This window comes from Molossus molossus, unplaced genomic scaffold (genome assembly GCF_014108415.1).
Source record: "Molossus molossus isolate mMolMol1 unplaced genomic scaffold, mMolMol1.p scaffold_m16_p_17, whole genome shotgun sequence".
Taxonomy (NCBI): Eukaryota; Metazoa; Chordata; class Mammalia; order Chiroptera; family Molossidae; genus Molossus; species Molossus molossus.
The window spans coordinates 51,921,443-51,936,374 of NW_023425352.1; the positions used below are offsets into that span (position 1 = coordinate 51,921,443).

At 42.5% G+C, this 14,932-nt stretch overlaps 1 protein-coding gene across 4 annotated transcripts in view; it reads left to right on the top strand.

Moving 5' to 3' along the window:
• Positions 1-14,932, top strand: part of SGPL1 (sphingosine-1-phosphate lyase 1) — a 51,195-nt gene that overhangs the window by 32,757 nt on the left and 3,506 nt on the right. For all 4 annotated transcript variants that reach the window (XM_036264803.1, XM_036264805.1, XM_036264804.1 and 1 more), the window contains 7 exons: positions 4,796-4,884; positions 6,209-6,314; positions 7,981-8,079; positions 8,764-8,913; positions 11,555-11,793; positions 13,381-13,527; positions 14,300-14,420. In XM_036264803.1, coding sequence (XP_036120696.1) covers positions 4,796-4,884; positions 6,209-6,314; positions 7,981-8,079; positions 8,764-8,913; positions 11,555-11,793; positions 13,381-13,527; positions 14,300-14,420 — 951 coding nt within the window. The remainder of the gene's footprint in view (positions 1-4,795; positions 4,885-6,208; positions 6,315-7,980; positions 8,080-8,763; positions 8,914-11,554; positions 11,794-13,380; positions 13,528-14,299; positions 14,421-14,932) is intronic.

Here is a 14,932-nt window from a genome sequence, read left to right on the forward strand (position 1 = left end):
CCCTGACGGGAGATTGAACCTACAACCCAGGTATGTGCCAAGACCAGAATTGAACTAGTCAACCCTTCAGTGCACAGGACCACGCTCAACCAACTGAGCCACTCCAACGGGCTCTTCTTTTTTTTTCTTTTAATTTTCTGCCTGGTTGTTTATTTTCCCTTGGCTTATAGTTTTTTTAAATATATTATACATAATTATTTTATATTCTCTTCTGACATTTCCATCATTCATGAGACTATCTTTCTGTTTCTTCTGGTTTCACTCATGTTGTCTTATATCCTTATAGTTTTGATTGTTTTTTTTTTTACTGTAAACCACTCATTTTCCTGGGAACTTAACTTTGAGGCCTAGATTGAAGTTAAGTTCCTCCAGAAAAGGTTTGTAATTATTTCTGCCAGTTGCTGGGAAGTACCACCACATTGGAACCAATTTTAGTCCAATTCTTAGCTTGTAGTTTTGCACTACAGAGGTAGTGTGAATTCAGACCACAAATTCACATAAAAGCTGTCTTGTCATACATTCTTTAGAGATCCTTATTTTTCTTTACTTGAGCAACAGGATCTAGAAAAGCAGTTTTTCTTGATGTCCTCTTCTATACCAGTGGGATTCATTTCTTGTACCCCTCAGGCTGTGGGAGCAATTCCATTTTTTTTTTTTCAGCCATCTCCCATTAGCCTCCTTACTTTGGGAGGCCCTAAACTTATCTCCTGTTCATGAGTCGGAGTGGGAGTTAAGGTCTCTAGGGATTGGCAGCCACCCTCAGAGTTAAAACTGGCTTTGGAACGCATTTGTCTTATAGGATTCCTAATTTTGCTTTGTTTACGTTTCAGTATATTCTTTTATGTTAGCTCATTGGTGGATGTAAAAAAAGTAATGTTTTATCAGACTTTTTAGTTGTTTCAGGTAGGAGGGTTGCCCAAGGTATGTAATCTGTCTTGCTGGAAATAGAAGTTCCGTAATTGTTTTGTTCTCCATTTGAGAGACTTTTGTATACTTGAACGCCTCTTTACCCCCGAGTCTCTTCCCTATGTTTTTCTTAGGTTGCTCAACTGTTGCTTAGAGAATGATTTCCAAACATATTGCCACCTATCCCTGTCATTCTCTGAACACTTTTTGGTTATCTAGAACTAGCCAGATGGACAAAGTTCTCCGTGTGTGGAGTGATGTTGATTTTTCAGTCTCGGTCTTATTTGTCTGGGTTCACTAAACTTATCTTAAACCTTTCCTCTAAGTCAGTCTTTTTGTTCTTAGTTTATTCTGTTCCTTGATGTTTCTATGTGTTTGTTAATTCTGTATTGGTGTTCTTTGGTACTTTGTTTTTTTTAAGGTCTGCAGTCTCATTTTGTTGTTTCAGTGTTCAGCCTTTCAACTCTTCTTTTCTTGAATTCATGTTCTTATGATATTGTTCTATAATGCGAAACAGTTATAAGGAGTTCACTTCTGTTCCTTAGGTGGTTAACTTTGGAGTTGGGCTTTTATTTTTGCATACTACTTTTTTCTTTGTATATATTTGTATCATTACCATGCCATTTTTTTTTTTTTTATCTTGGCTCATGCTTAGGTGGCTCTCTCTAGACTTTCTATTTGATCTGATGCATAGTGGCTGATTTCTTGTCTGAGAGTATTTGGTTGAGGCAGGGCTCAGCTAAAGCTTTGTTTCACCTGTATTTGAATATGTCTAGGTTTCATCTTCTGAGAATTTGTTAAAAGTTATCAGAATTCACTCTGCCTAGTTGGAAGAGAATAATACCCTTTGGGCTTTGATGATTTCTTAACCCATCCTGTATTCCTGCAGTCTTCACTTTAAAGAGTCAGTCCAGGTATTCTCTTCCCATTTTGCTTGTTTCTCCCTAGCTGCCATGTCCACCGCTCTGAAATGAAGATCAGGAGAGAAGATAAGGAAACTCCCCCATCCCCATTTGCTTCTCTGAAGATTTGGGGGTGTTAATGAGAATTCTCAGGATTTTGCTCACTCCTCTGGATAGTTTCCAGTGTTTAAAAGAGAGATCAGGAACGGTGTTTTGCTCTCTGCTATGGATGGACTGGAAACTTGTTTCTTGTTTTCATTGCCAGTGTTTGAAGTTTATTGCATCAGATTATCTCTCTTTCCTTGTTTGGTTGTTATTGCATGTTTTTACTGCCTTTCTTCGTTATTCTTACAGGTTGGGAAAAAGAAAATTTGAAGTAGTTTTAGTCTTCCATCCTAATCCAGAAGTCCAGTGCTAGGGTATTTTGGATTTGGATTTTGTGTAGGTACAATTAACCATGTCTCTCCCATTATGGTCTTTTTTAGTGGGTGTGTCAGGGCTCAGGAGAAGGATGGAGTTTAAGATCCCCAGTCTCTTCTAACACTTAGACCTTGATAAGATAACTGATTATCTCGGATTATTTGAGTTCACCCCAGTTCTGGCTCTATCTCTGTATATCTTTCTCTTTTTTTTTTTATCCTCACCCGAGGACATTTTTCCATTTTTGCTCAGACAGAGTGAGAGGGAAAGAGAGAGAGAGAGAGAGAGAGAGAAACATTGACATGAAAGGAACACATCGAGTGGCTGCCTCCTACACAACCCCAACCGGGCCGGGGACAAACTGCAACCGAGGCACGTGCCCTTAGCGGGAACTGAACCCGGGTCTCTCTGGACCGTGGGCCGACACTCTAACCGCTGAGCCAACCCAGCCAGGGCCTCTTTGTCTCTCCCTCTTGAACTGCTTTTGGTGAAGAAAGTTCCAAGTTCAGAGGTGGGAAACATGAAGACAAAGCTTAAAGGTTGGGCTGTTTTTAGACTATTCCCATGTAAGGTATTAAACTTCTCGTTCTTTTTTTTTCAGCCTTCAACAGTTTTTCTCTTTAACTACATTTGATTAACTACATAACTCAGAATGGATGAGAGGTGACTATATACCAAAACAAATTAGGTTGCCAAGGAAACTGGTCTTGGGTTATGCAAATGCCATTAGGACCAAACATAACCTAAAAGAAAATATTCTGAAAAGTTCATGTTTTACTCTTGTTTTCTGACCTACATTTTGTATATTAGAGTGAGAGTTTTTATAAATGTTAGAAGAAGTTGACTAACGTAATAATAGTTATTAAGTCCTCTGCCTTCTTACTTCACAACTAAATTTTCCTTTTCCTTTTCGGGGCAGGAAGAGGAGGGACATGGGGGACCAGCAGCATATTTAAACACAGAATTTGGAGATCAGAAATAAGAGTTAGAAGTAGAATTGAGGTATCCTTGCTTTTACAGTAAAAAAATAAAATGATGTTTGCTTACCAAATATTGATGTTGATGTAACTAATGATTGGACTCAAAATAGGACCTGTGAAGTGAGTAACTAGGGGTTTGGAAATATTTTTGCTGATGTCATTACTCAACCTTAGCAAGAGGTGGACTCCCTGGAGACTGATTTTGCTGGTTCTTTCCTGACTTTCTTCACAACTGGTTTGACTTCTCATGTAACATTCTGAGATTTTATGCTAGACTACAAGACATGCTACTGATTTGCAGAGCAAACAAGTGTCCTTTGCACAAGTTCATTACATTCCTTTGTGGGTAATGGTCACATGTTTCACGAAGACTTCCTGAGTCTAAAAAATGACTAACTTCTTTCAGCTAATCTTCCATATAACTCCCGACTACTGGGATTTTGTATCCAATGCTTTTTTTTTGTCCTATGTGTGGATATTATTTTAGGAAATTTCAGTCATCACCCTCTCATTCCATCTCATATTAAGGCATACTAAATACAAAAACGTAGAAAGTTTTACGTCTGATCAACAGATGCTATTGGATGACATTGGGCAAATCTCTTTAGTCTCTTAGCAGCTCAGTTTTCTCATCTGTATAATGAAAAAGCTATATAAGATTGTCTAAGTCTTTGGAAATGGTAAATCCAAAAAAATACTCACTTGACTCAGTGCTATGGCTTTTCTTTTTCTGTTTGTTTTAAAATTATTCATTCTTAGATGTTATCAAAAGGTAGCCAGGTGGGTATGACATGCCTATAGTAGTCATGGTTTACTGAGAGTCAAATCAGGCATTAATAAATGTTAATTGAGGGTCTGTTAGGTGTCTGCTATGAGGGTTGGTGCTAGGGTTATTGTCATGAACAAACTGGTCCCCACCTTTATGAGTTTATAGTCTACTGAGGACACTAGGATGAATGAAATGACCTCTGAGTCTTTTTGTTTCAACTTTGGTAAAGAAATTTGCCTGTATCAGAGTTACTAGACCTAGCTTCAGGAAAACATTTTATTTCACTTAAAAACATTAGGATTTTTATTTTGATTTCAGGTAAAATATACTCTCGGTAGAGGATTCTGCTTTTCTCTTTCAAACTTGTCAAAAACCATAAATTCACATTGAAATGCCTGAATATCTCTTCTTGGTCTTCTAATGAGTTTCACATTCTTCAGTGGGCACTGAAAATTTAAGTCAAAATCAGTATTCCTGATGCTTTTGAATGGTGTGAAATTCCCTTTTCTGTCTGCAGTTGGGGTAGTTAATGTGGACAGGGGCTATGCACACATACGGGCAGGTGTACATTTGTCCAGACAATGTGGAGCTTCTGCTCACTCTTATCTAGTGTTTTTACTTTTCTCCTCAACCAAGTTTGGGCTTAGCCAACAAAGCCAAGTTTTCCTTCTGGAAGACATAGCTGTGTCTGCCCTGCAGCATGCAAGACCTTATCTCTTTCTGTATCAGCCACCACTAAGATCAGGGCACCAGTAAGAAGTGCATGCTGCTAACTATCCCTAACTTCCCTGCACAGATGACATCTTTTTTTTTTACAGGTGACCTCTGGGGGGACAGAAAGCATACTGATGGCCTGCAAGGCTTATCGGGACCTGGCCTTAGAGAATGGGATCAAAAATCCAGAAATGTACGTATGTGTGGTTGTATCTTTTGCCTGCCCTCTTGCTTAGGTTTGTCTGTTTGGAATACTGCTATATGAAACACCCTGTTTCTGCTCTTTTCCTCTGGCAGTTCTGGTCCTCTTTCTTCCTGTCCTGTATCCTTGGCTCTTATCCCTCCACATTCACCAAAATCCCGAGTGGATCAGCCAGTTAATGTTCAAAATTATTCCCCCCTCCCCACCCCCACCTCTGGTTTGTACATGGTATATATCTTGCAAGCAAGAATGAGATCCTTTTTCTGAAAGTGACAGAGTGACAGGACTACATATGTGAATTCTGTGATCTTTATTACAAATTATCTGGAGCCTAAGGAAAGCTCTTCGTTTATCTTTCTTAGTTCAGTGAAAGTTAGTTATGTATCAGGCTGTCTGGGGTCCTCCCTAAGAAAATTTCCACCTGAGGGTAGTTTTCTGGGATGAAAAATGTTTTAATCCTTTTGAGATTTACCCATGTTGCCACTCCATGGACATAGTTTTGATGTTTGGTTGCATTTTTTTTTTCTCTCTAGACCCTCTCCTTATACTGTGTGTCTATACTACATTGTTTGGGTTAATGTCTTTCCCACAAGTGTCAGTGACAAAGAGTTTTGTTTCACATGATCTGAAGCTATAATTCATACTTAGCCTAAGAGAATAAATCAGGCTGCCATCTTTCTTCAAACATAAATCTTCGGTGCTTGGTACTTAGTTAGTAATAGAGATTTTTCTCCCTTAAAGGGGACATGTTAATTGTAAGAGGGAAGCGATTAAGGGAAGTCTGAAAGCAGATACTTAACTATGACTCAGTTTCCTTTTTCAATACTATTTGAAATGCTGCTTCCAAGTGTGCAGTGCAAATGGGGATTCTAGTTCCTTATAGGATCATTTGTTCTGATGCTTGACTGCTGCTTTAACATCCCCGCCACGCAATCACGTTTTCTGCTTGATCATGTACCGTGTCCGGAAGCTTGCTCTCCACTGATGTGCCTGTCTTTGGATAGCAGCCACAAGATGGCTCCACTTTGATCCAAATTCCCTGTCCTTTTACCCATCAGCCCTAATGTATGCTTTAGATCCTTTGATGTGGGATTACTTCCAAGTTCTTTCTGTTGCCAAATGATTTCCTAAATAGTAGGGAGAAGGTTCTTTAGAATAGCTCTTTTTTGTGCTTGAAAAGTAAATATAAACACTCTAAAATTTTGAGGAAAAGAAATCAGAAGTTCACTCCTGGTGGTTTAGATCAGCTGCTGACTGCTCTCTTGAACCTCCTTTTGATCTGAATTTCATTGTTCTCTTCTTCCCTGTCATTTAGTGTGGCCCCCCAAAGTGCCCATGCTGCATTTGACAAAGCAGCCCACTATTTTGGGATGAAGATTGTACGGGTTCCACTGAACAAAATGATGGAGGTGGATGTCCGGGTGAGTTCCTCTGAAGGGCCATTGTCTGCCTTGGGCTGTGAGAAGCAGGAAGTGTACCAGATTGACTGTTTTTTTCCAGTGTCACACGCAGATAGGCTCAGAATGCCTTTGATTGTAGCAGCCAGAGTTGCAAAAACTTCCACTGGCACTGCTGATTGATTGCAGCTTCAGTCTTTTCACAGATTCTTTGGTTCAGATGGGAAGGTGAATCTAGTCCCCAGCTTCAGAGACCCGGCGTTTGTTTCAGCACTGTCACTGTCCCTTCCCTGTTTGTAAAATAAGCGTGGTCTAACTTGCCCCGAGGTTCTCCAGTGGTTTTTTATACATACACACACATAATTTTTTATATATATATATATATATACACATAAACTTTTTTAAATCCTCACCTGAGGATATGTTTTTATTGATTTTAGAGAGAGAGACATCGATGTGAGAGAGAAACATCAATTAGTTGCCTCCTGTATGTGCTGGGGATCGAACCCCCAAACTGGGTATGTGCCATGACTGGGAATTGAACCCACAGCCTTTTGGTGTACAGGATGACATTCCAAACAGCAGAGCCAACTTGCCAGGGTGTCATTGTGGTTTTGATTGGCCTGAATTTTATACTACTGCCATTATAAAATAATGATTTTTTTTCATAAGTAACCTATTCCAATTTATTAGCACTAGCATTATTCCCCCATCATCTTTATTGAGGCATTAATGGACAGTTAATTGACAAATTAAACATTGTATATATTTAAGATGTACAACTTAATGTTTTGCTATAAGTGTACATTGTGAAGTAATCAACACAATGAAGCTTTTTCATCACCTCACATAGTTAACATTTTCTTTTTCATGGTTAGACTACTTAAGACTACCCTTTAGATCTCTAAGCAGATTCAAGTATACAGTGCAGTATTAACATAACTTGTCAAGTAGTCACATGGCAGTACATTATATCTCTAGAACTTATCTTGTGTAACTGAAATTTGGTACCCCTTGACCAACATCTCCCCATTCCCCCACCCCCAACTCCTGGCAACCACCGTTCTACTCTCTGCTTCTGCAAGTTCAACTTTTTTAGATTCCACATATAAGTGAGATCATTCAGTATTTGTCTTTCTGTCCCTGGCTTATTTAAGTTAACATAATGTCCTCTAGGTTCATCCATGTGGTCACAAATGGCAGGATTTCTTTCTTTTTAAGGCTGAATAATAGTCCTTTCGTAATTAATTTCATGCCTTGAATTTGTATAGAACTTTCCAGTTTTCCCAGTGCTATCGGAATTGCATTGGAGCCTATGACAGACCAGGAGGTTGTAGTAGCTGTTAGTATTATTGCAGCTCACAGATGAGAAAAAAGACTAGGTGAAGTGAAGTAGTTTACACCAGGTTTCACTGCTAGTAGGTGGCTCTTTCGCCTCTTAGTCCAGTATTCTTTCGACCCTCACAGTGTTTTTGTATGCACTCTCATTTCAGACTCTTTTCCCCAAATGGACCGATCTGGCCTTGTTTGTATTCTCTACCATGGTGGGCAGTGGGCTTCTCCCAGGTTGGAGAAGTGAAGGAGGGGGCACTAACAGAACTCTAAGTGCATAGCCTAGATTAATCTTGGCAGCAGAATAGGAGAGTAACTGAGACATGGACGCTCATTTTCCTTTCACGTTAACTCCTAGGCAATGAGAAGAGCCATCTCCAGGAATACTGCCATGCTTGTCTGTTCTACCCCACAGTTTCCTCACGGTGTAATAGATCCTGTCCCTGAAGTGGCCAAGGTATGTGAGAAAAATGGATTACTAGACAGTGAAACTGAGATTTTCAAATAGAATCTCATGGTACTTGCCAAGTAGAAGTGATTTTGAGGTTAGGTTTCAGCACGGTAGTGAATAGCTCTCATCAGCTCTGTGCTAAGCCCTGCCGCTCTGTTTGGAGCCTCTGCACGTTACCAGCTTCTGCTGTGGGGGAGGGATAACAGAAGGACGAAGATTTTGTTTAAATTGGATATTTGGAAGTAGGACTGACATCTCAGTTCATATCAGGAAATAATCGGCGTTTAGGAGCATGCCTCCCAGAGGGTGGTATTCAACATGCTGCTCCATAGCACCCCCGCCCTCCTTCCCTGTGGGGCAGTTACTGAGCAGGACCTTTGACCCGCTGCAGAGGCAACCTGAATCAGAGTGCTACTCATTTTCCGCATGATTTTGCAATGAGTTTGAGGCCCTGTATATTTAAATATAAAATAAATGCCACATTTCAGATGAATTATTTTGAAGGCTAAATACTTTTGAAAGATGGGTTTTTTAATTAGGAATGTCAAAAATAGCCAGTTTTTTAAAACATGGGAGATACAGCACATAATGGCCTTGTGGTTACAGCCCACTTTCTACCCATGTCTTGCAGAGTTTCTGTTATAGGGCTATAAATGAAATGTTCTTATGGTCTTTGTTTTTTGAAATTAGCTGGCTGTCAAATACAAAATACCTCTTCATGTAGACGCTTGTCTGGGGGGCTTCCTCATTGTCTTTATGGAGAAAGCAGGATACCCACTGGATCAACCATTTGATTTCCGGGTGAAAGGTGTGACCAGCATTTCAGCGGATACCCATAAGGTGAGCTAGGGAAGGGACCAAATGTTAATCAGAGTAGGAAGTTGATTATTTTGAGTATCATCAACAAAATAAATTGGTTAAAGCATTAGCTTTCCTCCAAAATGTAAAATTAAATCTGGCTCTTTGCTTTACCAGGGCAGCAGCTTCAGGTAACAAGATACAATGGTAGAGGTGACAAGGTACAGTGATAGTGGTGACAGGGTATAGCGATAGAGGTGACAAGGTATGATAGAAGTGACAAGGTACAACAGTAGAGGTGACAGGGTATAGTGGTAGAGGTGACAGGGTGCAGCAGTAGAGGTGACAGGGTATAGTGGTAGAGGTGACAAGGTACAACGGTAGAGGTGACAGGGTATAGTGGTAGAGGTGACAGGGTGCAGCAGTAGAGGTGACAGGGTATAGTGGTAGAGGTGACAGGGTGCAGCAGTAGAGGTGACAGGGTATAGTGATAGAGGTGACAAGGTACAACGGTAGAGGTGACAGGGTATAGTGACAGATGACACGGTACAATGGTAGAGGTAATGGTGCAGCGGTAGAGGTGACAAGGTATAGTGATAGAGGTGACAAGGTGCAGTGGTAGAAGTGACAAGGTGCAGCAGTGGAGGTGACAGGATGCAGGGGTGGAGGTGACAGGGTGCAGTGATAGAGGTGACAAGGTGCAGTGGTAGAGGTGACAAGGTGCAGTGGTAGAAGTGACAAGGTGCAGCAGTGGAGGTGACAGGATGCAGGGGTGGAGGTGACAGTGTAGCGGTAGAGGTGACAGGGTATAGTGGTAGAGGTGACAGGGTGCAGCAGTAGAGGTGACAGGATATAACGGTAGAGGTGACAGGGTATAGTGATAGAGGTGACAAGGTACAATGGTAGAGGTGACAGGGTATAGCGATAGAGGTGACAAGGTACAACGGTAGAGGTGACAGGGTACAACGGTAGAGGTGACAGGGTATAGTGATAGAGGTGACAAGGTACAATGGTAGAGGTGACAGGGTATAGCGATAGAGGTGACAAGGTACAACGGTAGAGGTGACAGGGTACAACGGTAGAGGTGACAGGGTATAGTGACATGACACGGTACAATGGTAGAGGTAATGGTGCAGTGGTAGAGGTGACAAGGTACAACGGTAGAGGTGACAGGGTATAGTGGTAGAGGTGACAGGGTGCAGCAGTAGAGGTGACAGGGTATAGTGGTAGAGGTGACAGGGTGCAGCAGTAGAGGTGACAGGGTATAGCGATAGAGGTGACAAGATACAACGGTAGAGGTGACAGGGTATAGTGGTAGAGGTGACAGGGTGCAGCAGTAGAGGTGACAGGGTATAGCGATAGAGGTGACAAGGTACAACGGTAGAGGTGACAGGGTATAGCGATAGAGGTGACAAGGTACAATGGTAGAGGTGACAGGGTATAGTGACAGATGACACGGTACAATGGTAGAGGTAATGGTGCAGCGGTAGAGGTGACAAGGTATAGTGATAGAGGTGACAAGGTACAGTGGTAGAAGTGACAAGGTGCAGTGGTAGAGGTGACAAGGTGCAGTGGTAGAAGTGACAGGGTGCAGTGGTAGAAGTGACAAGGTGCAGTGGTAGAGGTGACAAGGTGCAGTGGTAGAAGTGACAAGGTGCAGCAGTGGAGGTGACAGGATGCAGGGGTGGAGGTGACAAGGTGCAGTGGTAGAGGTGACAAGGTGCAGTGATGGAGGTGACAGGGTGCAGTGGTACAGGTGACAGTGTAGCGGTAGAGGTGACAGGGTGCAGCGATAGAGGTGATGGTGCAGCGATAGAGGTGACAGGGTGCAGCGGTAGAGGTGACAAGGTGTATACAGTGATAGAGGTGAAGAGCAGTAGTGAAGAAGAGCCTGTTATCTTTGTGTCTTAGGGCTGAGAGAATTTCTCTGACTGGGATGTTAGTGTAGCGCTCTTAGAGAAGAGTCCCCTGAAGCCTTGGGATTATTTGGGTTGGGGTGGAGGTGAGGTTGATTCTGGAACTCCTGAGAGGAGATATGGAAAAGCCCCCGCTCCCATTAGGCTGGGGCTCCCGCGCCTGTGTGACAGGAGGACGCTGATGGAAGAGTCCTTGGAAAAAGGGAAGAACTTAATGTGCTCAGGAATGTCTGGCTTGTAATGTTTGAAATGTACATACCTGCCACCCCTTGTGGGCTGAGACAAAGTCTAGATAAGTTTATTGCAAAGCTGGATTAAACAGCTTCTAGAGTCTGCGCACCATGATGGTCTTAGGAAGTTATCACCAAGCAGACAAGGATGAGAAGGGAGTCAGGTCATGACTGTAGTTGCTCCAAATGACTTGGATTCCTCACTTCCAGTGGAAATTTATCTTTGCTTTCATCCTGAAATACTGCCCTAGAATAATGTTTTAAATAAGAAAAACCATGTGCTAGGCAACAGAGGGGAAGTAAACTGACTAGCAGGACAAAACACTGTTCCTCTTGGGCCTCAGATTCCTTACCCAACACAGAGCATTTCAAATCCATCTGTTCAGTTCCCTCTACCCTTTAACACTGTAAGTTTGAGTATTTAATGTGCTCGAGAAGCATCATAGAGAATATGATGGAGAAATTTGCATGATCGGTGTCGGGACAGGTCTGCCGTGTAGCACTATACATTCACATGTTTGCTTCTCCCCCCCTCAGTATGGCTACGCTCCCAAAGGCTCTTCACTGGTGTTATACAGTGACAAGAAGTACAGAAGCTATCAGTTCTTCCTTGATCCAGATTGGCAGGGTGGCATCTATGCCTCCCCAACCATGGCGGGCTCACGGCCTGGGGGCATTAGTGCAGCCTGCTGGGCTACCTTGATGCACTTCGGTGAGAGCGGCTATGTTGAAGCTACCAAACAGATCATCAAAACCGCTCGCTTCCTCAAGTCAGAGTATGTGTGGAAGATCGGGATTCTGCCTTGTCTCTTGCTTTGTTTGCTACTGGGCTCAAGGCATCTGCTTGGCCAGGCACCTATAGCCCCAGCCATTTGCTGTCTCCTGAGGGACCAGGGGTTTAGGACAGCAGCTTAGGAGTGTGGTGCTCACCTGGGAGGATAAGTTCCCTTGCTCTGCTCTGACTTGGAGTGTCAGATCAGGGCGTCATCTGTAGGCCATCTTTCCAAGGATGTGTCTTAACAACTGGCAGCTCTTACCAAGTGCTGAAGGACAGTTCTTTTTTTTTTTTGTAATTTTTATTTTTCCTTTTTAGAGAGAGAGGAAGTGAGAAGGGGAGAGAGAGAGAAACATCAATGAGAGAGAACATTGATTGGCTGCCTCCTGCATGCCCTCCACTGGGGATCAGGCCCACAACCTGAGCATGTGTCCTGACTGGGAATCGAACTGGCGACCTTTTGGTGCATGGGTTGACACTCAGCCACTGAGCCACACCGGCCGGATGACAGTTTTTTAATGGTTAAGACAAGACAGTGGTTTTGAAATTTGAGTGTGCATCCTAATCACATAGAGGGCTTGTTAAAATGCAGGTGGCTGGGCCCTGCTCCTGGAATCCTGATTCGATAAAGCTGGAATAGGGATCTGAGGATTTTCATGACTCGGAAGTTCCCAGTGGTTACTGATGCTGCTGATCTAGGAATCACACTTGAAGAATCACTGGAATAAGAAAATAAATGGAGAAGGAATTGGGTGGGGTGGACAGGGGGCAATGATGAAATCTTGGGTTAAACTAAGACTATAATTAAGCTGTGCTTTGTTGAGCATATCTGTTCACATGTTGCCTGCCTGTCTCTCTGTGTGTCACCAGGGTTGGGGAGGCTTTTTCAGAGTCTCGAGGGTGAGTGAAAGTGGCCAGTGGACCTGTCTTATTTGAAAAAGGCCCACATATGGTTCTGATATGCCCGTCTGTTGATAACTGCCATACTGTTTCTTGATTTAGGGATTACATACATGACTTTTAAATTGGGGGGTGGAGGGATTACTTTCCAGGATTAAAATTTTTTTTTTCTCCTTTACTGATTTTAGAGAGAGAGGAAGTGAGAGAGAGATAGAAACATCAATGAGAGAGAACATTGATTGGCCACCTTCTGCATGCCCCCCACTAGGGATCGGGCCCACACCCTGGGCATGTGTCCTGACTGGGAATTGAACCATCAACCTCTTGGTACATGGGTCGACACTCAACCACTGAGCCACACCGGCCGGACTTTCCAGGATTTTTTTAAAGTGTATCTTTTATGCCTCAGATGTCACTGGGAGTGCTATCATAATTTGGGAGTTGGGCAGATAGGTTAGGAGCCAGTGATTCTGATTTATTGGATTTAGATGGGGTTTAAGCCTTTAAATATTTATAATGTTTAGGAATCACTGATCTCAGTCTAGATACCTTATTTTACAAGATGAGAAAACTAACGCTCAAAGGTTAGCTTAGATCAAAAGGGAGGCTTGGGTGATTAAAGAGATGATGACCAGAGGGCCGGATGTGGCTGAATTTTCTTTTTGTACCTTTTCTTGTTTGTTTTAAGACTGGAAAACATCAAAGGCATCTTTGTTTTTGGGGACCCTCAGTTGTCAGTCATTGCCCTGGGCTCCCATGATTTTGACATCTACCGACTATTTAACCTGATGAATGCTAAGGGGTGGAACTTGAACCAGCTGCAGTTCCCATCCAGGTAAACTTGAAGAAGCCTCTTTCCTTTTCTTTGCTGTATGACTTTTTAAGAACTTGGGTAGCAAGCTGACCTGAAGTATAGAGATTGACAGCAAGAACCCAGCACTATTGGCAGCTGTAGTATCTAGGATTTCTGTCTTGCCACTTGAAGTTATTCAATATCAAAATAAGACCATTATCTTTAAACTCTGGCAAAATTAGGTGGCAGCCTCTTGAGATCAAGGGTCAGTCATAAGATCCCCACCCCCACTCTCTTTCTCTGTTCTCAGATTTGTCTTGTAAACAGTCATCAGATTGCTCTTAAAAACGGACTCATTACCTGAGTAATATTTAACTCAAAACCTTCCAGGGGGCTTCTAATCATTTAGGCCTGCTACTGTCTTTCATATGCGTTTCTAACCTAGTCGTCCGTCATTCCTTTGAATAAACACCCCACCCCAACAGAATAGGTCTCTTCTTTGTCCTCCATGTACTTCTGACCCTTCCACGTGTTAGCACCATTGCCAATCTCATTTGTACTCTGCTTTTTCCTCTTCACAGTCCCTCTGTACCCCAGTCTCCTTCCAGGGCAGTTAAAGATGATTCTTTGCCCTAACATCCCTCAAGACCCCAGCCATGGCAACCCATGTATTCGCGAGCCCTGATTCCCAGGCCTGGGAACAAGTAACATAAAGGAGCAACCAATGAATTCCTGCGTTTGGGGCTGCTTTATTTTAGAACTTTTTAAAAACTTTCAAAAGTTCATCTCTCTTTGTCTCTTTCTTCTCCTTTAGTATTCATTTCTGCATTACCTTAGTACACACTCGGAAGCGAGTAGCCATACAGTTTCTAAAGGACATCCGAGAATCTGTCACTCAAATCATGAAGAATCCTAAAGCCAAGACCACAGGAATGGTAGGGGCACTTGGTGTTTTTTTTTCCTTCTCTGTGGAAATTTAGGTGTTGGGGGTAAGAGGGTTGAAAGAATCAAATGACCTCGAGTCTGTTGCAGCCTCTGCCCTTTATCTATGAACCTGTTTCCTTATTTCATTGTAGCTGATGATCTCTGCCTCTTCCATTCCCAGAGTTTTTTAATCTCCAGTGAGACATACTGTATATAAAGCACCTTGTAAATTTCATAGTGCTATATACAAAGGCAGATGGTGGTAGAATCATTTGCAAAGAAAAATTTGACACAGGAAAGGCAATAAACCAATTTTCTCTGCAATTTTCTATAGAAAATCTCACAGGATAGTTCCTTTGGGCAAAAAGGCAGATGACTGGCAAGTACCTGAGAAAAATTGACCATGCGGCTCCTTCTGATAGAATGGAGCCTGGTGTGGGGATGGAGTAGGGGCGAGGAGGGCACCTGGAAGGCAGGGACGGGGGACGACAACTGTTCCTGGACCTCCTTGCTAACGACCCTT